The 21,756-nt window shown below is 32.8% G+C and overlaps 1 protein-coding gene across 1 annotated transcript; it reads left to right on the top strand.

The window, feature by feature from the left end:
- Positions 1-10,361: 10,361 nt before the first annotated feature.
- Positions 10,362-20,978, top strand: LOC140800582 (serine/threonine-protein kinase STY46-like). The gene is made up of 16 exons (XM_073155331.1): positions 10,362-10,686; positions 11,225-11,339; positions 12,510-12,601; positions 12,762-12,881; positions 13,226-13,280; positions 13,912-14,022; positions 14,393-14,443; positions 15,001-15,176; positions 15,265-15,372; positions 16,118-16,191; positions 16,320-16,495; positions 17,455-17,550; positions 19,003-19,083; positions 19,177-19,230; positions 20,256-20,390; positions 20,513-20,978. The coding sequence occupies exons 1-16, from the start codon at positions 10,478-10,480 to the stop codon at positions 20,588-20,590; spliced, it is 1,731 nt and encodes a 576-aa protein (XP_073011432.1). The 5' UTR covers positions 10,362-10,477; the 3' UTR covers positions 20,591-20,978.
- Positions 20,979-21,756: the final 778 nt, after the last annotated feature.

Genomic DNA, 21,756 nt, shown 5'->3' with positions numbered 1-21,756 from the left:
GATCTAGGAATTCATGCCAAAGCTTTTAAAGATTCACTTTATAGTTTTAGATTTCTCTCCCTCCACGTAGTAGAGAGAGAGAGACAGAGCCTAGCTGGCAGTCTAGCTAAGAGAGGTTCATACTTACTTAATTCCAACGGTTTTCACAGTTTAGACAGTGACGATCGGTACGAAAGGGAGGCATACTAGCTTCTTCCTGTTCGTCCATTCGGGACGGGGCAGGCAGCCGACCACATACATGAAGAGAAGAAGAGGGTTCCTTTCCTCTTCTGGAAAGTTACTTTAACTTCTTTTATGCAATTATGAACGTAACGGAACTTTCTGGGTCATTCCGTTTTCTTGTTGTTTCCCACCTAGGTGAACCCAAAGCTAGAGCACAGGTAGAGCCAGTTGAAGCGTCCGAGCAAGTCGATCCAGTTTCTTCTGGTGTTCGGTGGCTACGTACTTAACAATTAGTTTAGGTCTTGTTTGGTTTGAGGCTAAGCTCGAACTCAATTAATTAATTTTATTTTTTAATTTTAATTTTTTTAAGAGTAAATTTGGTTAGATATATAAAAGATTAAAAAAATATTTAATTACTGAACCAGGTTAGAGGTCCTTAAACCAGTTTAGAGAGGTCTCTGAACTCAAAGCAAAAAACGCCTTAGAAATTATATTGAATCCCACCTAAAACCCTACTTAACTAGTGTATTATATACTAAGGATTCGGCATTTCTAGGGCAACTCACCTATAGTCATGAACTACTTACTGACTCATGATCACTCTCTCCCTTGCATGAACAGAGAATTCTAAAATCATAAATAATTAGACTAGGTATTAAAATAATTTATTTTATTAAAAATAGCACTAAAGAAAAAAAAACTCTCGATATGAATCACCAAACTTTAAGATCACAATGTTGAGTTTGTGTGCACAGACTTATTTATTGATTAGAATAAGAGGGGTTATCCTAATTAAAACTCTTTTTATTTGGAAAAATAAATCCTGGCCAAACTTGGAACAAGAAAATAGGATAAATCTTACTTATCTGAAAATCACCAATCTTTATAATATACATTTATAGTGACTATAATATATTAGAATATATTATTGAATTGTAATATGACTATAATATAAATATATTAAAGTATGTTTGGGGTGAAAATATTTTTATGTAAAATATCCAATTGTGATGCTATTTGTAATAGTATCTATATTATGTAAATTATGATGAATTAATTCAAATTACTTTGACTAGAAATTCTCCAAAAAAAAAATCAAGATATGATAATATACTAGTTGTAAAATAAAAAAATTATAATTTATATTTAAATTTAAACTTATTTTTTATCTTTATAAAAAAAATTAGAAATATCTATTTACATTAAACTAGGGACAAAAGCATTAAGGTAAATTAGTCATTTTTTATCCCTTATCCCAAGTTTCACGATCAAAAACCATCTTAATTATCTCATATTTTTATCCCAGTATTTATTCTTCTTTTTACAGTCAAACACCCAATAAATAATTGAGATTAAAAAAATCTTTATTAAGAGATTAGTCATAATTTATCCGAATCTCAATTTATTCTTATCCCTAATCAAATGGGACATAGATTTCTGGGCTTCCCGAAAGGCCTCAGCCTCAGCCCAGAAGATCAATCTTTCTTCTGGCCTCTTTAAAAATTTAAACAAATCATAGCCTAGCCCTTGCTTTAATGGAATATATCTTGAGGTGATGCTTTTATACCAAGGACAAATAAGATATTTATACTAATTTTGAAATACTTTAATACCTTTTTTAAATTTATAATCCTAATCTAACAGCTATAATAGTCAGTTTTCAACATCACATTATATTATATATATAAAAAGACATATTAGCCTAGAAAATTAAATTACGTGCAGCTAACTTTTACTCACATTCTTTTCTTCTGTTCAAATTTATATCTCTTAGATATGATTAACCTTAATTATAAGAGATAAATTTCAATTTAAATTTGATTCTATTTGTTATCAAATTTAAGTTTAAATTAATCTTAAACTAATGATACATGTATCTAAGTAATTAAAAAATAACCAAAGAGATAAGTTTAATTAAATTTTCATCAAGGTAACTATAAAAAATATCAATACACTAATCTTAATTAAGAGTATATATGTTTTTTATTTGATAAATGGTTAAGTTAATATAATTATCAAAAAAATAACGCGAAGGTGATATATATAAATCTGAAATTTAAAAAGATATATACATAAAAAAGATCAAGGGCCTGTATACAAAAGAACTCATTAATAAGTGTTGTTGAGCAGTTATATATGACTTAAATTTTTAATATTTTTATTATACTCTTAAGTATATCAATTGTTAGATTTTTATTATACTAGATAGAAGTTGAGGGTATGAAAAGAGAGCTAAGTTGCAAACTCTCGAAAATTTATTTAGTTTCCAAATTTGCGATTTCAAGCCACTTTCCATTCTCTTTACTATTTTAGGTCAAATTTTGAAGTATAATATAATATATGGCCTTAATAAAGTGTCTACATTCATAGACGTGACTTATATCTATAATAAAAAATCTTCAAACCTTATGGTCTTGTTTGGTTTGACCGGAATAAGTCACTTCTTTTAGAACAAGCTCTTTTTATTTCATAATAAGTGTGACAAATAGGGAAAAAAAAGTTCTTAAAACAAAAAATTAGAATAAATCTCGTGTTTTGAAATATCTCTATATAAGTTCATATACAAATTTTGTTTTAAAAAAAATAAATAAATGAAAATAAAAAATCTACTCGTATTTGGTCCACGTCCAATCTCCATGATTCGATGTTAATGAGCTTATTATGATATCAATTATTCATACGTGTTAGAAATGTGTGCATTATAATTGAAAAAGGCAATATATCAACATATGAGAAGGTCGTAACTTAGTAGCCTTTTTATGAACACGATTATCATATGCCAAATATTGTCTCTTACCAATTAAAATCCAGATTCAATGAATTGGTAGTCGATTCAAGCAAACTATAGGATATGTGCTGGTAAGTGTGAACAACTTGGGCCAAAAGATAGGTGAGCACGGGGTAAGCCCCTTGTGAATGAGTAGATCAGTTCGGATATAGTAAAACTCTATCCTCGTTAGTGTCCACATTCAATGAACCACTAGTAAAATGCAATTTTTATTCGACTTTATCCAATTAAGTTCGTTAGACGGACAATCATATATGTGTCAACGCATTATGCATTTTATGTAAATAAATTAAGTCAGAAAAATAGATATGTTAACGCGCATTCGATGATGAGTAAATCAGCTCGGACAAAACTTTATCCTCGTTAGTGTCCACATTCAATGAATCAAATGCATTCTACGTTTTATGCAAATAATTTAAGTCAGAAAAAATAGATACGTTAACACGCATCCGACGATGAGTAGATCAGCTCGGACATAATAAAACTCTATCCTCATTAGTGTCTACATTCAATGAACCATTAGTAAAATACAATCTGTGTTCAGACTTCATCCAATCAAATTGGTCTAGATAGACTGTCACATATGTGTCAATGCATTCTGCATATCATGCAAACAACTTAGATTAAAAAAACATACATATGTTAGCATGTATCTGGCCATGCCCTCATTAGTGTCCAAGTTCAATGAACCACTAGTAAAGTAAAATTTTTATTTAGCCGCACCTAATCAAGTTGGTCGAGATAGACTGTCAGATACATTTCAATGCATTCCAAGTATCATGCAAATAACTTGAATAAAAACAACCCCCTTTACTAATAACGCATTAGATCCTCCAAACATAGCATGCTCTAATTAATCCGTATACTCGTGTCTACATTAAATGAACCAGACATACACTTTCTAACCTACAATATTTTTAACCTTCTTGCACATCGTAGCCTGGACGAAGGATTTTAAGAAAAAAATAAGAACAATGCCACGTAGTTTTATGTTGTAAGGACGTGGTTTAAGTGGTGAGATATTTTAAACCCTAGCATTGGTCAGCTTGCAATCGACCGTTAGATCTCATGCTAGACAAATTTAAAGCAGTTTGACAACAAATCTAGAACTGTTACATAACCTTGGTTTTGAAAAATCTTGCAAAAGATGCTTCAATTTTAATCTCCATTGTTTCCTTGTGCATTGGAGAAGACATAAACAACTTAGATTCCAAAGATTTTATAATTTAAAAGATATGAATCCAGTAGACTTTGTGAATCTTTGAAATGAATTTGTGCCCTCAAAACCATGCCACATTTGTGATCTTTTTAATATAAGAACCACTAAACCATGCACTATATATCATCTTGCATTTTTTTAATAAATATATATATATATATATATATATATATATATATATATATATATATATATATATATATTCAAGTTCTAGTGCTACTATTATGTCCACATTCAATGAATCAACTTCTCAACGTATATTTGCACACAAAATCTAAATAAATGGATCGCTCTTTTATTATTTTATTGTCTCACTTTGCTGTCCTTCATTTTTTAAAAATGTTTTGGATAAGATTCTTCAATTATTCTAATAATACTTCTATTATTTTGTATATAGTAAAAGAGAGAAAAAAAAAACCGTACATAAAATAATAGCGATCTGGTTATATATTATTTCACAAAGTAAAATGAAAATTATTAGAATTTTCGTACAAATGAGATATATTCTTTAAAGAAAAAAAATAAAACTAAATAGATGATTTCATTTTCACATATTATCCAGGAGATAAAATATATCATTAATGTGAGCAAGATATTCTTTAATTTATATACGGATATTAACTGCCTTTCTATGATTTAATCAGTATTTAACATTGGAATGGTCCAATGTTGAAAGTTTTTAATGATATTAATGCAGCAAAGGGTAACAATTAATAGATGTGCAGATAATTTACTCCGTATAGAACTAGAATGACATACTAATTCACCCTATATAGAACATAATCTATAGATTAATATATCTCTAAATCATATTTATGTAGAGAGAGAGAGAGAGAGAGAGAGAGTATATTACTAGGGATTAAAGTTTCCCGTGACAAAGGCCTCTAAGCAAGATTAGACTTATTCTAATCCACTTAGAATAGATGTATAGTTTGATATGAAAATGAGGAGGTAATAATACCCGCAAATTGATATCAAGCTAAAATATAGAAGGTAAACTATAATTTATCTCTTATTTAAAAAATTATTATTTTTTAAATGTTACAAAGCTGTTGATGCCGACATCTGCATGCTTCTCTCTCTCTCTCTCTCTCTCTCTCTCTCTCTCTCTCTATATATATATATATATGTACGAATTGACTTTTAAATATTTCATTAAAGAATTAGCATTATTAACTAGTAAAGAGTATTCTCAAAATATTCTTTATCTCCTCTCTCTGTTGACTTTTAAATATTTCATAAAGAATTAGCATTATTAACCAGTAAAGAGTATTCTCAAAATATCCTTATTTTTTTCATATTGTTTAAATATGAGAATAAAAATAGTTGGCACATAAGATTGACGGGCGGCGGCGGACCGTCAACCGTCCGGATTTTTTCAACCTATCATGCACTCCGATTGCCCCCATCGACCAAAATTGGATCTCCATGATCTTCAATATATTTTTTAAATCAGATCAGATATACTGAGAATATCTCTCATATCCTATACGACTCGTTCAAAACTCTACAATAAAATGATATTTTAATTGGTAATGTACGTTAAAAAGAAAAAAGAAAACGATATTTTTCTCTAATTTGATAAGAGTCCAGAACTGGGATAGAATAAGATAATGTCGGTGGCGGAATAAGTCATCGTATTCGTACCGCGAACAAGTCCTCCACTGGGTGAAACCGCGGCGAGTTACCGGCGTTAATGATCCAGGTTGGCACGCCATGCCACGCCGCGCCGCGTCGCGTAGCCTTGTCGACTCTTCGCGGCCTCGAAGGGCCATTCTGGGCCTATAAGTCCTGGCCACGTGGCGGATAAGCAGTTCGGATAAGACTCGTGGCAGAATTAAAAAGCCACGTCCAACTTGGATAGCAATATCCATCCCTAGAATAATATGAAGATGACGGAAGTGCATCAATCATCACGTTTATTTATTCGGGTCTTAATTCCACGTGCACGTTTATCCTCGTGGATAGAACTATTTAGTAATAACTTTAAATTAATTTGTACGACCAGAATTATTACTACTTCTTATTTGCTTACACTGACTTCGAACGACTTATCCTCCGGTCTTTATTAAAAATAAATAAAAATTAGAAAATAAACTTATCCTGCAGTAATGGATCAGACAAAAAGGACACAAATATTGCAAACAAGAATAAAAATATTTTTAATGAAATTTTATTAAATAGTTAACATTTGAGACATATCTATGTGAAAAATATAAGAGCTTTAAGAGGTATTTATATAAATATCAACTTTTGAAGGGTACAAGTGCAAAAATCCAAAAAAAAGAATACAAATTCTTGTGAGTTTATCTGATTACACTTAAAATCCATAAATATCCTATCATTTGACTTCTAAAAATGGCATTGAACAAAAAAAATAATTCAAAACTAAATCCTACTAAATTTCTTTGCAATTTTCTTTCATTATCTGCTGTTAGACTAATTAATCTCATATATTAGTACTAGCTGAGAGTTAATTTGATATGGATTGGTATTCCAATGGTCGAGATATTTGATTTCCTAGTAAAATAAAATGTTGGCAGTTCTACTCATCTCAGTAGCGATTTATAGTTTAATTGAGATAGTACCATAAATTCTTACTATACTGGGAAACATACAGTCTACATCTATGTGCTTAGGCTAAAATTCAGATTAATGCTAATTCTAACATATATACAGCTGTCTTGAGAGACAATAATTTTAACATAAAATAACTAAATATCTTCTTCTTTTTTTTAATTTGCAACAGCTAATTAGATTTCTTTTTAGCTGCGGATCTTCTATCTTATGCTTATTTCATCCTAATCTTTCTCATCTTTATATTTTTAAGGAAATTTATATATAACACCTTATTTTTTTAATAAACAAAATTATGATTTATATAATATATTTTTACTACTTACAAATCAAACCTTATAATTTAGCGAGTATATAGATAAAACATCATGTGTTAAATTTAAATTAACACCGTGAGAATATTCTATTAAATAGAGGTATTTTATTTCTAAAATAACTAAAATGACCTTAGTATAACTTAGTTGAGAGTAATTTCATAATATTTATAATATAATTAACTTAACCTAAATGTTTGGTTAAGTTTAACTAATAAATTAACAGTAGGGTATTTGCTGTATATGTTCGCTAAATTATAGAGTTCGATTTGTAAATAGTAAAAATATAGGGTGTGAATTATAATTTCGTTAAAAAAACATAGTGTTACATGCAAATTTTTCTATATTTTAAACATTATAAATATTCAAAAATAAGAGGGTATAAATAGTAAAATGATCAAAGCTTAATAATAATTTTAATAAAAGTAAATTAAATATATTATTATTTTTGGATGCAAAATCTAACTATTCTAGGTAGCTTTCCAACGGCAAATATTTGATGCAGAAATATATCTAACCAGGCCTCATGGAAAGTAGGTTAGTCATGTCTCCATTCTAAGGTCATACAACACTAAGTCCAATCAAAGGGCATATTCCATATATTCCCATCGTCATAGCAGTACAATCTTCCGAACTACCGTTCACAGAAATAATAATAATAATAATAAAAAAAAAAAATCGAGTAAGCTGCGATCCAAAGCTGCAAAATTATAAAACTCGATGCGAGATCTAGTTTTGCATCACCAACCCGAATAAAATATTAATTGCCAATTAGCGTTGTGTTGTACTCCTTATCCCCTTAACGGCTAAGAAAATGTCGCCATTCTAAAGTCATGCACTCCAACTCAAAATTCCGTTCCTCCTCTGACTGTGATTTTCTGGTCCACGTGTTTTTGCTCTTCTTCCAAGTCTTTAGCACGTTTACCACTTGCCACTTGCATACCTGCCCCTCCAACTTTATTTATTTATTTTTTACTTCATTGCCATTTTCATTATATTTTTTTTGCATTTCAACCCTTGGATTTGGGTCTTATCTACGAAACAAAGTCGTGGATATATTTTTTACCCCCTTTTGTTCTTCAGTGAAACTAAAATTTAAATAGATTTATAATCTATTTAAATGAAAAAAAAAAGACTTGCCAAAATGTTGGAAGAGGAGGACTCGTCGCTTTCAATACCTGAATTTAGGATGACATGAAAAGGAGTATCTTTAAATGATAAGTATGAAAGCAAAGGGAAGTGTTGGCTGATTTGGATCTGACTGTGTATATGAATGCAGTCAATTGGATAAGAATTTGGAAGAGTGAAAAGAAGGACAACTTGGGCAACTATTTGCTACTAGTATTATTATTTCTACTATTTAGATTTTGGGTGAATTGAGTAATTAATTAGAGACATCTCGTGAATAGTGTATGTCCTTATAAGTAAATATATATATATATGCCATATGAATTGCTTTCTCTTCTAATTATTAGGGAAGTTTTCAAATAACACCTTATAGTTTTAAGATTTCTTTTTGACATTGTCTTCTCCGAGAATTTTATATTGTGAACCGAGTTAAGGTCAATTTATTTGTGGAGATAATAGCAGTGATGTTAATAAAAATGGTGAGATATATAAGATAGAGAGCGAAAGGGATAATGCTAGATAATGATGGCGTGGGGTTTATCTGTGATTTAGAAATGAAAAAAGGGAGAGAAGATGGACAACATTAAAGAGATGGGGAATCAACGGATGAGGAGAAAAAAGCTAGCCAACGACTAGGGTTTGAGGGAGGAGGGACAAGAAAGTTAGCCTTACTATACTAAGGGGATTGATAGTCGAGAAGGAAGAAAATAGCGTCGGCTTTGGATCTAAAAAGAATGTTGAAAGATATGAGGTAGGAGACGATAGAAATGTCATTATTTTTTCATAATCCCAAAATGACTACTTTTCATATATTTAGGAGCTAATAAAAATTTAAAATAATTTAAATTAATTCTAACACAACGATCTCGGCGTCGGGCATTTGAACGCCATTGAACGGCATCTTGAACACCGTTAGATAGACTGCACTCTTAGATTCAAACGTTCGAACTACGACGACATCCATTCAAACACAAAAATCCAAGAGCAATCAACATATTTTGGCACTCGAACATTGGGCTGCCATTATTTGAATGCCAAAACCTGAGATCATTTATTCTTTAATGGGGTTGTGACTTTCAAACTCCTGCAGCAGTTGTTTGAATTTCAAAACCTGAGATCACTTATTCTTCGACAGGCCTATGACATTTAAATATTATGTTGCGACTGTTAGAACATCGTAGCCTGAAAATTGCTACTGTTGAAAATAAAATTCTAATAATAATATGATTTGACCTAGCAAATACCATGTCTCCTCTAAAGTGATCCTATCGGGCCAGGATCACATTATTTTGTAACTTACTCTCTTCCTTTTCTTCCCTATAATTTTTATATAATATCCTACTAATACTTAACTGCCATTAATTCGGTCTATAATTTATATAACTCTACTAATAAAATTATTAAAATATCATTAAATTTTTTTTAACCTAGACCTATATCCTTTTTCCTAATCTAATCACCTTACCCTACCAATCTATAAGGTAATTTAGGTATTTAAAAATTATATTTAATATTCTAATAAAATATTCCTTGGTAAGTAAATTCTCCATAATAATAAAAAATTGTCACTGAATCCCATAAGATCAACAAATTTAAAACTATTATTATTTAATATTAAAGATAACGATAATTTAAAAGAAACAATTTTTTTTTGAAATTGAAGAATTTTATATTTCTTTTTAGTCCTTCCATCATTTGTTTGTTAACTTAAACTTAACCCAAGACGTGGCTCGACATTTTTTTATAAAGTGGGAAAAGAAGGTCTTATTTGTAATATAGTTAAAAGGTAGGGTGTTATTTATAATTTTCTGAACGGTATTTGCTCATCAACTTCTTCTTCTTTTTTTAAATCGTATGCATCTATGTCAAGAGTAATTATAAGTACTTAGTAATATCCTCGGACAACTAAGTATCATCCGTACTATGCAACGTAGCATTTTAACTCTCTATTGGTCAATTTGAGCCTCTAATTTTTTTAATTGATATCTAAAGCCTACATAGAGTGGCAACCAGAGGGTTGAAATCGAAAAAAGTCGTACAAAGACGTGGAAATCAAGATAAGGCCACCATAATTAATCACGTTTTGACCAACAAAAAGCTAGTGGGCTCGGAGGATAATTATCGGATATTCTTAGCAACTATATAAGAAAACAAATCCCCCTCCCCCACTTCCTCATGCCTCCCATTTTCTCTTTCCTCTCCTCTCCTCTCCAAAACTGTAATTAGAGCTCTTCTTTCACTTCTCGTCACGTGAAATTTGAGAACGATCTTGGGGTCTTGGCCACGCTAATGGCAATGGAGGACGCGCCTGAGAGCTGCAGTAGCAAGGGGACGGACGTCTCGTATGGGAGCTCGCGGAAGCAGCAGCAGCACCAGCATAGGAAGTTGGAGGTCTACAACGAAGTCCTCCGCCGTCTTAAGGAGGCGGAGCTGCCGGAGACGCTGAATCCGAGATTCGACGACGAGCTCTGGGCTCACTTCAATCGACTTCCAGCACGGTAGGGTTTCTTGCGAAGAGATCCCGTCTTTCTTGTCGGGGATCTGAGTTTTGTGGACTAGGTTGAGCATAATTGGATCCTGGAGATGGTCACGCTTTTTCGTAAACCATGTAGCGATATAATTTGGCGTTTTGGTGAATGCTTGGTCTGGGTCTACTGTCTAGTCTTCTGATTTCTTATCGAGATTCTTATTGTAACATATCGGTTTAGGATGATGGCTCTGAGCTCACGTCATTAGCCCAGGGTCACGGTAGGGTTTATCTCCTCAATCTTTTGTCGTATATCACGGCAAGATTTTCATCTTTTTTTTTTGCAAATCGACGATCTGTTTTTCTAAATCAGGGTTGCGTGACTGATGACGAGACAGTTATTGTTTTGTAATCCATTTGATGGTATAATTTGGTGGAAGATATTTGATGTGCTTCTGCTTTTTTGATTTCCTATTCAAGTTCTTGTTGCAAGATATCTGTTTACTTTGATGGCTAATTTTGTTTCTTTCTGATTTGCCCACCTTGTTTGTCATATTTTGGTTTTATAGATATGCGATGGATGTGAATGTCGAGAGGGCAGAAGATGTTTTGATGCATAAGAAATTGCTCGAGCAGGCCCGAGATCCTGCAAACCGGCCTGCATTTTCTGTGCGAGTTGTTCAGGTAAAGGTCTTTTAATTGCTTTATGTTCTAAATATCAGATAGTGGATTAGATTTTGGTAGATTGATCTGAGTAGTCAAAGACTTGATTGGTAATTGCAGTAAATTTTTTTTTTTTGTGCTATTTAGGTAGACAATTTCGTTAAAACTCATTTGATTAAGATAAGATCTGATTCTAAGTAACAAAAAAAGGACAGTTATTTTCCTTAAGTAACCAAACTCTTCTGATGAAGAATAATTCCATCCCGTGCGTGGTCGATAAAGAATAGTTCTTTTCTTTATGCGCCTGCCCTTTATTTTACAGTGACTGTAACCAGTAATTTTATACTTAATTAGGAGCTGTATTAGCTTACATGCTCACTCCTCCCTATAGACCTAAACGTTGATGTAGGTCAACAGCATTCATTTAGATGAACTATTTTACTGAAATTTTCTTAATCTATTAATATTTTGATATTGATTATTTGACAATCTGTCTTCTAGTCCCTCTTTTATTTAGAAGAATGTAAAGTTGAAGTTTCTGATATTTAAGTGTCGCAAACTGGTATTGAAGTTGTCAGGCTCTACAATTTACTGAATGTCGTATCATATACTGATGCTAAATTTTTTCACAGATATTCTTACTTAAATTCTTTACTGTCTTGATATGCACGCTTCCAAATTTTGTTTAGTAGCATGTACATTCTGCAAGAGCTCCTTTAGCCTCCATCATGATCATGCATTTCTTATTCTGATCGCAGTTAAATGATTCTGTGTTATTGTTAAGTTATTGGAGCATGTATGTGATACTTAAAGAGTTTAAGTTTTAGTTAACTATTTTTTTCCCATGATAGACTTATTGTGATTCCTGAATGTCTTTCCATTTATCAAGGGCTTGAGTAATTGGATTAGTAATTTTACAGAGAACATAAATATAGGGTATGCCTACCTTGTTATGTGACTTAATGGAATCTCAAATTTTCTTTCGAGATAATTAAAAGATTTTGTGCTATCATTTTAGATTTTATCTGTTTTCTCTTGAAGCTCCATGTTCATTCTTGCCCTGCTTTCTGTTCTTTCAAGTTCTTTTATTACTTTCCATTTTGAAAGTAAACTCAACCATGGGCTACTAGTGCTATAGATAATAACTATGTATCTGATCCACTGCTTCATGGAAAAGTATTTGTCCTGTAGGTATCTCCAGTTCTCGATGGTAATCAGGGTGATTCTGTTGGTTCCAGCAATTCCGGGGAGGCAGTTTCTTCTAGATTGTTGTGTAGTCAGAGGTATGTTGTTTCTCTCTTTACTATTTGAATTGCCTCAAATGTGAAGATAACATCTTATCTGCTTGTTATAAGATGCCTTGTAGACTGTAGTCTATGGAAGATTCATTCCATTTTTCTTATTCTATTTCTCTTTTCTTTATTTATGTTGTACAATCCTCAGCATTCACCCTCCTCCTGCCTTTGGTTCATCTGCAAATCTTGAGGCACTTGCCCTCGAAGCCAGCAAGTCTCAGGCTCAAGATGATGATAGTGTTGCAGATCCTGTTCAACACTTTTCCAGGTGATTATTTGTTTTAATTGCTTTTATTGTTGAACCATTATACACAAGAATTATTAGATGGCATTCAGTATTTTAAAAACCTTATGATTTTAAAGATGTATGCTGATTGCTTAAAATGCAAACATCACTTCTAGTGAGCATGTCATTGAATATTCCCAATGTTGTTTTTCTGCATCAATAAACTTGCGATATTCATCAAGCCATAGAATTTTTTAGGAAGTATTTATCTTTTCATTCTGGCAACTGTGCTTGTCAACATCATAGAATGCTCATTCTTAAAATTGTGTCTGCTCTGCAGAACACACTAAATTCAAATATATTCTGATATAATTTCAGCCTTTCAGGCCCATGCATGAAATCACATTTTCAACAGACGACAAACCAAAGCTTCTTAGTCAGGTATTGTATTCCATTTAGAACTCAAGCTTCACGTCATCTTCTCAAAGGAAGAATTTATTTTGTATTTTAATTATCTATTCATTGAGAAAACTTCCTAATTATTTTACCATATTGAAGGAATAGATAAAACAAACAAGAAGCTCTAGTAAAGTATACTTGTTATATCACTATAGCAGTAAAATTTTAAGTGATTAAAAATGTAAATCAAGATAATAATATTTCTTTGGATAAATATGCATTATCTTCTCATAAAACATAAAAAGACTCATGCATAATATCTCTCTTCCCCCAACATGTGGTAAATATCTACCTGTATGAATAAAGGTATACAGGGAGAGATATCTGTCCATTGATAATTTTGGTACCCAATTCCATGTGTCTTAACAAAACCACTTTTAAGTGGAGCTTACAAGTTCTTTAACATTTAAATGACTAGGTATTGCAGTGTCACTTTATAAAGAATATCTGAGACGCATTTCATGATCCTCATCTTTATAATAAGTAAGTTTAGTCTTTGTCTACTAAAGAATCGGGAATGAAATTATGGTAGCCATTTTGTACCTTTTCTCTCGTTGATGACTTGTTTCACAAATCTATTCTGCAATAATATATATTACTCTGATATTTGCAGCTTACTTCTCTGCTTGGTGAGCTCAGTCTTAACATCCAAGAAGCACACGCATTTTCAACAAATGATGGTTACTCATTAGATGTCTTTGTTGTTGTTGGCTGGCACTATGAGGTATTCTTCATGTCTCAAATTCTAAATCTCTATTCTGTGGTCCCTGTTTAATTGTCTGTGAAAAAAAACCCTGACATGTTCAACATGCCTATGTATATATTATTCCTTCTTCATTTGCATTTTATGGATAGTTTTATCTGCAAAATGTGTTCTGCGTTTGATTTATACACATCCAGAGCAAGCTATATATTGATATTTCTGATATACTTGCTCAATACTACAATGAGTATCAAAGAGTTGGTGGTCTTTGATGAAGCAAACATTTGTATTTGTTAAAAGAATCAACTTTTCTCCTACTTCAGTATATATATATATATATATTTGCATTAATTCATCAAGCAACATGCTTAGTGTTTTTGACTATATTTAGGAAACTGAGCAGCTAAAAGGGGAACTGGCGAAGGAAATTCACAAGATTGAGGTAACTCTCTCTCTCTCTCTCTCTCTCTCTCTCTCTCTCTGGTCTTTCTGCAGTTCACCTATGTGCAGGGTAATTTATTGGACTGTTAAAGGGTATCCATTTCCTGAGAATTGGCTTTTGATGCTAACAGCATTGGTTTTCCATCACTTATTTTTATTATTTGCTTGTCTAAATCATGGTCTGTGTTAAATCTTTTTTAACGACAATATTGTGTTTGTTTCACAAAAACCATTTTAAAACTTCTCTCATTTTTTTAGATGATCCATTTCCCATTAATTCTGGTGTGTAGTTGTGTACTCCACAAAAATATAGCCTTACGTACAAACGTGACTGGCATCATGTACACCCTCACTCGCTTTTAATCTTCTACTTGCATTCTTTGAAGTTTGCTGTCTTCATCTCTTGAACTTCTGTTAAAAAATTATGCATCAGCAATCCTTAGGTTTGTGATTCTGTTTGGAAATCATTACAAGTTTCTTGCTTAATTTCTTGAACTGTTATTAGTTATTTATACATTAGTTCTCCTAGGTTTCTGACTCTGTTGGAATTCTGTACAGATTCAAACGTTGTCAGCATCTAATTCATGGCCTCCTCTAATGGAGAACACACAAGCTGCAGAGAAATTATCATCTGACCATGTAGCAATACCTACAGATGGGACTGATGTATGGGAAATTGATGTCAACCTTTTGAAATTTGGAAATAAAGTTGCATCTGGATCTTATGGTGATCTGTAAGTTTCACTTGCTGACCATCATAGAATCTCCTTTTAACATTGTATAGTCACTTCTCTTATTTTCTGTTTTTTTTCCAATTCCCAGCTATCGTGGTACATACTGTAGTCAAGATGTTGCTATTAAAGTACTCAAGCCTGAGCGTATTAATCTGGATATGCAGCGAGAATTTGCTCAGGAAGTCTTTATTATGAGGTTGGTTGAAACACTGCTTTCCCTTTATTTCGTGGTTGACAAATGACATCTGTTTGCTCCACATTTGTTTGGCTTAACACCAGTTAAGATCATGATGTTCTTATCATACAATTTTTTTTGTGTACCTGGTGAGCCATTAGTTTTGATGTTTCTGATTTTCTACTGTGTGCCGACAAACTTTTGTGTTTTACTGTGTTGGTCTTTACATTCGTCATATGGTTTTGGTAATTGCTGTAGAATCATATGCAACTTTTAATACGTCATATGATTTACATGGTTATTGATGATTTTGCAGCATGCCTACTTTGTTTTGCACTTGTGATTTTCTTGTCAATGTTTTATTTGTTCTAAACATGCATTATAGTCATAAAAGAATATGTTCTGACACTCATGTTATGTGTGACATGCTTTCTTTCATGGTTCTCTATAAGTCTATATCTATGCACCTTTCATTGTCATTTACTTTTCTTTCGTAGTCAGAGCTGTGGTATCTTTTTGAACAGTATAGGATCTGATTTTCTGAATGCATGTACTTTTAGGAAATACTTGTAGAAGTACATTAAGAAAGATACAAGTGACATGGAAGATGGCAATAGGATCTTATCTTTAGTACTTTGAGTGCATTTTGATTTTATTAAGCCACAGAGAGGAACAAAATCCCTTACCTCTCTTGGAAATCATTTGTTATTTATGTCAAATATCTCTTTTGCCTAATTTCCTTTTTCCCTTACTTCTATGCTTGCAGAAAGGTTCGCCACAAGAATGTTGTGCAGTTTATTGGTGCATGTACCAAGGCTCCATCCTTATGTATTGTTACAGGTAGGAGCTTAGAAATTGAGATTGTTACTTGATTTTATCTCACTGAGCATATAATGTAAAGGTGATAGTCACCTCATGTATAATTTTGAGTCTGAGGATCTTCTTCTTAATCTTTGTATTGTCCTCAGAGTTTATGTCAGGGGGAAGTGTATACGATTTTCTCCATAAACAAAAAGGTGTATTCAAGCTTCCAGCTTTACTCAGAGTTGCAATTGATGTATCAAAGGGAATGAGTTACTTGCACCAAAATAATATTATCCACCGAGATTTAAAGGCTGCCAATCTTCTTATGGATGAAAATGAGGTAACTTAAGGACATGCTGTGATTAGTACTTACCTAGAATAATCTAAGATCAGGATAAACTGATGGATCAGTCATGACATTTGTCATGGCTTAGATATTTTATGGTGACATGTAGCTTTAGCTGCTGTCCCTTAAATGTTTGATATCATTATCTATTTTGAACGTTTCAAGTCTCAACCACTATCTTCTTTAGTTATTTTCTATTTGCATTATATGTTAGCTTCTTTCTAGTTTCAACACACTGATGGACATTTTAATGTTTTCTCTAGCAGCCTGCTACTCTTGTCAAGACATTAAGCTAAATCATTGTTTCAATAAATTGACTTGCTTGTACGGAGCATATATTCTGAATCTCTTTTGGGAATTCCTATACCATCGATTCTTCTGTAGAATGCAATTGCTTCCAAATATCCAGACAAGAGAAAATGCCTTTTTGTTAATCCTTTTCCTTCAGCTTGTCACCTTTAGCTGGATGAACTTACAATTTGTTGATATTTTTCAGATCATTTGTCAGATTTTCCCAATGTTAATCTTTAAACAACTTGAGAGTTTAATTCATGCTGCATTTCTTCTTCCATCCTCAGACGACATCATGATTTTCCTTCATTAGCACTTGCCATGTGTATCCATTGTATGTGGAGAGACTCTGTACTCACCTATTTATATTCGTTGCCTCTTGTATGTATCTATTTTGTTAAGAAATTCTGCATTAAAACAAATATCAACAGGGGTGCTGGGCTGCTCGTATTTCCATGGGTTTGCCTTGGTATCATGTTCACTGATTCAATTGATTAGAAATAAATGAATCAATGTGTCTTGTCTTTTTCTTTTGTTTAATTACTTATGTACATGTCTTTTCTTCTTCCACATCAATCTTGTCTAATGTCCGCATCATCTATTTTACAATCCACCATCGCCCTTAGTATAGTTTGACTCTAAATAAATCATTTATCATACAGGTTGTGAAGGTTGCTGATTTTGGTGTTGCACGTGTCAAAGCTCAATCAGGAGTCATGACTGCAGAAACTGGGACATACCGTTGGATGGCTCCTGAGGTAATATCTTTGAGATATTCTGTACTTATTAATTAAGTTGCGATCTTTATTGATGTGAACAATTGCCATCATATGGTCTTTTCTATTTTGTCTAGGATGGTCCATTTATTTAGGTTTGGTCACATACATTTGATTTCCTAAATAGATGAGATGGGACTTATGCACCTATTTAGCATTTGTAAATATTGGAGCAGGTTCATTCTCAATCTATAAATGAAGAGCATGGGGAGATTGTTCTCTCTGAAAATTTTGCTGCTGCTCATATGTAGTGCTCAAGAAAGCCAGTATTTTCTTTTCTTTTTTTTCCCCTGCATCTAAGGTGGAACCAATACATACTTCTGAACTTCTAAGAGGGGTTCACTTAAAAGGTTTCATGCAAGATATCTCAACTTTAAGAAAGGTTTTCAATGTTATTCTTTAAAAAAGAAAAGAGGTTATCACTTATCACTTATCAAATGCAACTGAACACTATAGTGATGAAAGCAATGTCTTGAGGTGAGAACTAACAGAGGTAATATGTATATTAGTCCACATTATTATGAAGAATTGTTGCTATAAAGTTCAAACTCGAAGTAGGGAGAATTCTGATTGTGTGGTCGGTTTAGCAGCTGCTTACGTGCTGTTAAAGAAGTTCATTTGGAAACCAAATTGATGTAGAAAAGTCTTTTAAGTTTAATCTTTCAAATTGTGTGAGTAAACAAAGAATAAGGCAACAAAAGGCTATTGTTTAAGTTCAATTATATGTTTCAGTATTATGATCTTGTTTGTTGAAATATATGTTCTACAGTGGATTGCAGTACAGCAAGCAAGAATAAGGCAAACAGTGAGACAATGTTAAGAGTTGGCCTACAATAAAAACTAATACTTGTTAGTGCCCTATCATTATGTAGAGACTGTACCTATTAGACTGAAAGCGATTACACTAAAAGAAGGCACCAATTCGATATGCCCAGCCTTCATTTCTGGAGAGGTTGTTTTTGTGACTCAAAGCCATGACTACATCTGCACGGTGGTAAACCTTACCATCACACTAGGTGATGCCATCTAAGTACGTGGTAATACTCTGCCTACTGTAATGTGATGACTAGAGCATTAAATAGTCTTGAAGAAAAAAGATCACTGCAACCTCTTCAATTGCGTCAGCTTTAAATACTTAACGAATGCTTAAATGCAAGCAAACTGACTGAGTTTGCTGGGCTCTTTTTCTCCTATATACCCTTCTTAATTGCAACATCAGAAATAGAAATTTTGCGATCACTTGGTAAGACTAAATGAATGATCTTATGCATTACGCAATTTGAATTTGCCATTATATTATACTCTATCCGCTAAAAATACTTTGTGCCTCTATGTATTCCAGTTGGTGATTTTGACATTCATTTGCTTCATATTTTAGCAGTATAGATTCTGTATTGCCCATAGACATATTGCTTATTCATGGTCTCACTGTAGGTCATAGAACACAAGCCCTATGATCACAAAGCTGATGTTTTTAGCTTTGGAATTGTGCTATGGGAGCTCATTACAGGAAAGGTAATTCCAGCATTTTCCCAATACTGTATCAGTCATTAAGGTGGATGTGCATTTTCAGTTATTTGATATTGTGTTTATGTTTTACTGTACTAGATTCCATACGAGTACCTGACACCACTACAAGCAGCTGTAGGAGTAGTTCAAAAGGTATGCCTCATGTTCCAATCTCTTCGTGGTTCTGGTTGTGTTTGAATCAGTAGTAGGAAACCATCCATTTTTTTGTTGTCTATAGGAAGTGTTGTGCAAGTTCAGGAAAAAAGTTTTAACTTGACAGAAGCTATATTTGGTTCCCTTTCCAAAAGGATGTTTACAATTCTGTGATAGTTGGCTTTCATAAGTCTTTATATGTCCTTTGTTGGACTGTCTTCGTTTAGTATGTACATCTGTCACAATAACTAGATAAATGTTAATTAAGAAACAAAGTGGTCAATCTGGTGCAAACTTCCCTCAAAAAAATTGTAATCGTCATCTAGCAAATTTCAACATAAACTTTACAGTACATATTCCAGGAATAATCTGTGATGCTGGTTTGAGCAAGTTAAACTCATCCAAGTATCTCTTCTTGTCTCTGCTTAATGTGTTAAATATTCCTTGTGTGCAAATTGATTAGTTCCTATAAGGATGGATGGGGTTAAGGAAAAGAGTGATAAGGCATGCTCATTTAACTTGAGGTTAAATATGAGTAACAGATCAGCTTTTACTGACTGAATGGAGGAGCTTCAGACTAATGATCAGTCAGTCAAAGTTTTACTAGTTGAGTGATCATGCTTCTTTAAGATTTTAATCAATTAGTAACTTTTTCCCTTTCTACTTTTCTGTTCTGAGTTTTGGAGCTATTCAATATTAGAAACGAACTACAATGTTGCACTTGAGGATGCTGATACAGCAAAGTTAATTTTCTATGGGATTTTCCAAAAAATAACATGCGGCAACCTTTAATTACTATGTGGATGAACTAAAGACTTGAGCACGTATTCATATTCCATGTCTAAATATGCTATGCTCTTGGGATTATACATTATCAGATCTTCAAGACTGTACATCCTTGTCCATATTATTCATTGACATTTGCATAGGCTTGCTTACATATTTACATCATAACCTGGCAGATTCTTTTTTTATCTACTTTTTTTACATACTTAATCATTACAGCGATCCTTCTTTGTCTACAGGGCCTGAGACCTACAATTCCAAATAATACTCGACCAAAGATCGCTAATCTGCTTGAAAAATGCTGGCAGCAGGACCCAAATGAAAGGCCAGACTTTTCTGAAATATTAGAGACTCTTCAGCGAATTGCCAAAGAGGTTCAGCATCCAGTGTTTAATTGTTGTCTACTTGTTTCTTCACTTCCTTATTTGGCCTATTGTCTCTTATCCTCGTAAGTTTTTTTATAGAAGAAAATTAGACTCACTGTTGTATCAAACAGGTTGGTGATGACTCTGAAGATCGCCGCAAGGAGAAAACGTCAGGAGGGTTTTTTTCGGTTCTCAAACGGGTCCACTAGAGCGAAATGCTGTCCATAACTCAATCTGTGCTGCATAATCTCATAACAGGCAATATCCAGTCCCTTGGTAGAGGTAGTACGTTAAATATATGTACAGTGTTCTATTTGATGGCCTCGTTCGCAGACCAAGATCCAAATGATTCAGTTCCATTATTCTTTTTTATTTCATTGCCTTCTCATCATGTTAATGCTTTTGATTTGTTGTACTATCTCATTACATCGTCCATAACTAGGAAAGATGTTGTATAGATAGTATTACTGATCAATTTTCTCCTAACAAGTTTGTTGTATTAAGATGTCTCTTAGCCTTTGGGCTCTCTAAGAGAACTTCTGTTGGCTTGATTTCGTTTTGGTGGATATGAAACTTCTGTGATCATTAACTCGGTCATTCGTTTTTTGGATGCTTTTGGCATTGCCTTAAACTGTGGCAGGTGATGTCTTCCTTTTCTGATTCCTCCTAAGTTGGTAGCGTAATATAATCAATCTGGAGCATCTTGCATCTGCGTTGAACCTCAAAGTCCCTATATTTGATTACCATAAAAAAAAAGGGAAAAAGTTATTTTATGCACACTGTTTGCAGATTGATCAAATGGCTATTGTGCTAGAAATCGATTCCTGAGGTGTTCCTCATTTTACTAGTTATTTTTCCTTTCAGAACAAATCTTCTATCAGTTCTTTATGCTCAATATTCTATCTCTGTGTATTTTTGGCGTTTTTTTTTGTAATAACCGTCAAAAACATTATTTTGTGTGTATATATATACACTTCAAAGCCTATTGTTTTTGCATCAGTATCCTTCTAGTTGCTTTTTGTTTACTCTACGTTCAAAAGCTGAACCGTTTAATAGAAAAAGACGATGCCCTACGCGAGAGTAATAATAAATATACATATAACGTGAGGGTATTTTTATTATTTTATTATTAAATGAATTGAAATTAAACTATCGGTTAATTTTTATGAGTATCAATGCAATAAAGGTTTAAAGGGATATTCATATAAAAAACCTAATATTTTGAGGACTACATAAATAAATATAAACTTTAAAAAGGTACAAATATAAATAAAAGAATTTAAGAGAGTTGCCATGTAAAAAAGAAAATGACAAATTGAGATAAGAATGCTACATCAGTAATTCATGGCGTTCACCTGTCTGCAGGTGTGGTAAA

Source organism: Typha latifolia, chromosome 14 (assembly GCF_019914945.1).
Source record: "Typha latifolia isolate L0001 chromosome 14, TyphaL0001v2, whole genome shotgun sequence".
NCBI classification, from domain to species: Eukaryota; Viridiplantae; Streptophyta; class Magnoliopsida; order Poales; family Typhaceae; genus Typha; species Typha latifolia.
This window is presented reverse-complemented; position numbering and strand designations above follow the sequence as displayed.

Coding starts and splice junctions, on each gene's coding strand:
- LOC140800582 (XM_073155331.1), top strand. CDS start 10,478: ATGGCAATGGAGGACGCGCCTGAGAGCTGCAGTAGCAAGGGGACGGAC. Junction 10,687..11,224: donor TTCAATCGACTTCCAGCACG/GTAGGGTTTCTT, acceptor TTGGTTTTATAG/ATATGCGATGGATGTGAATG. Junction 14,444..15,000: donor AGGAAATTCACAAGATTGAG/GTAACTCTCTCT, acceptor AATTCTGTACAG/ATTCAAACGTTGTCAGCATC.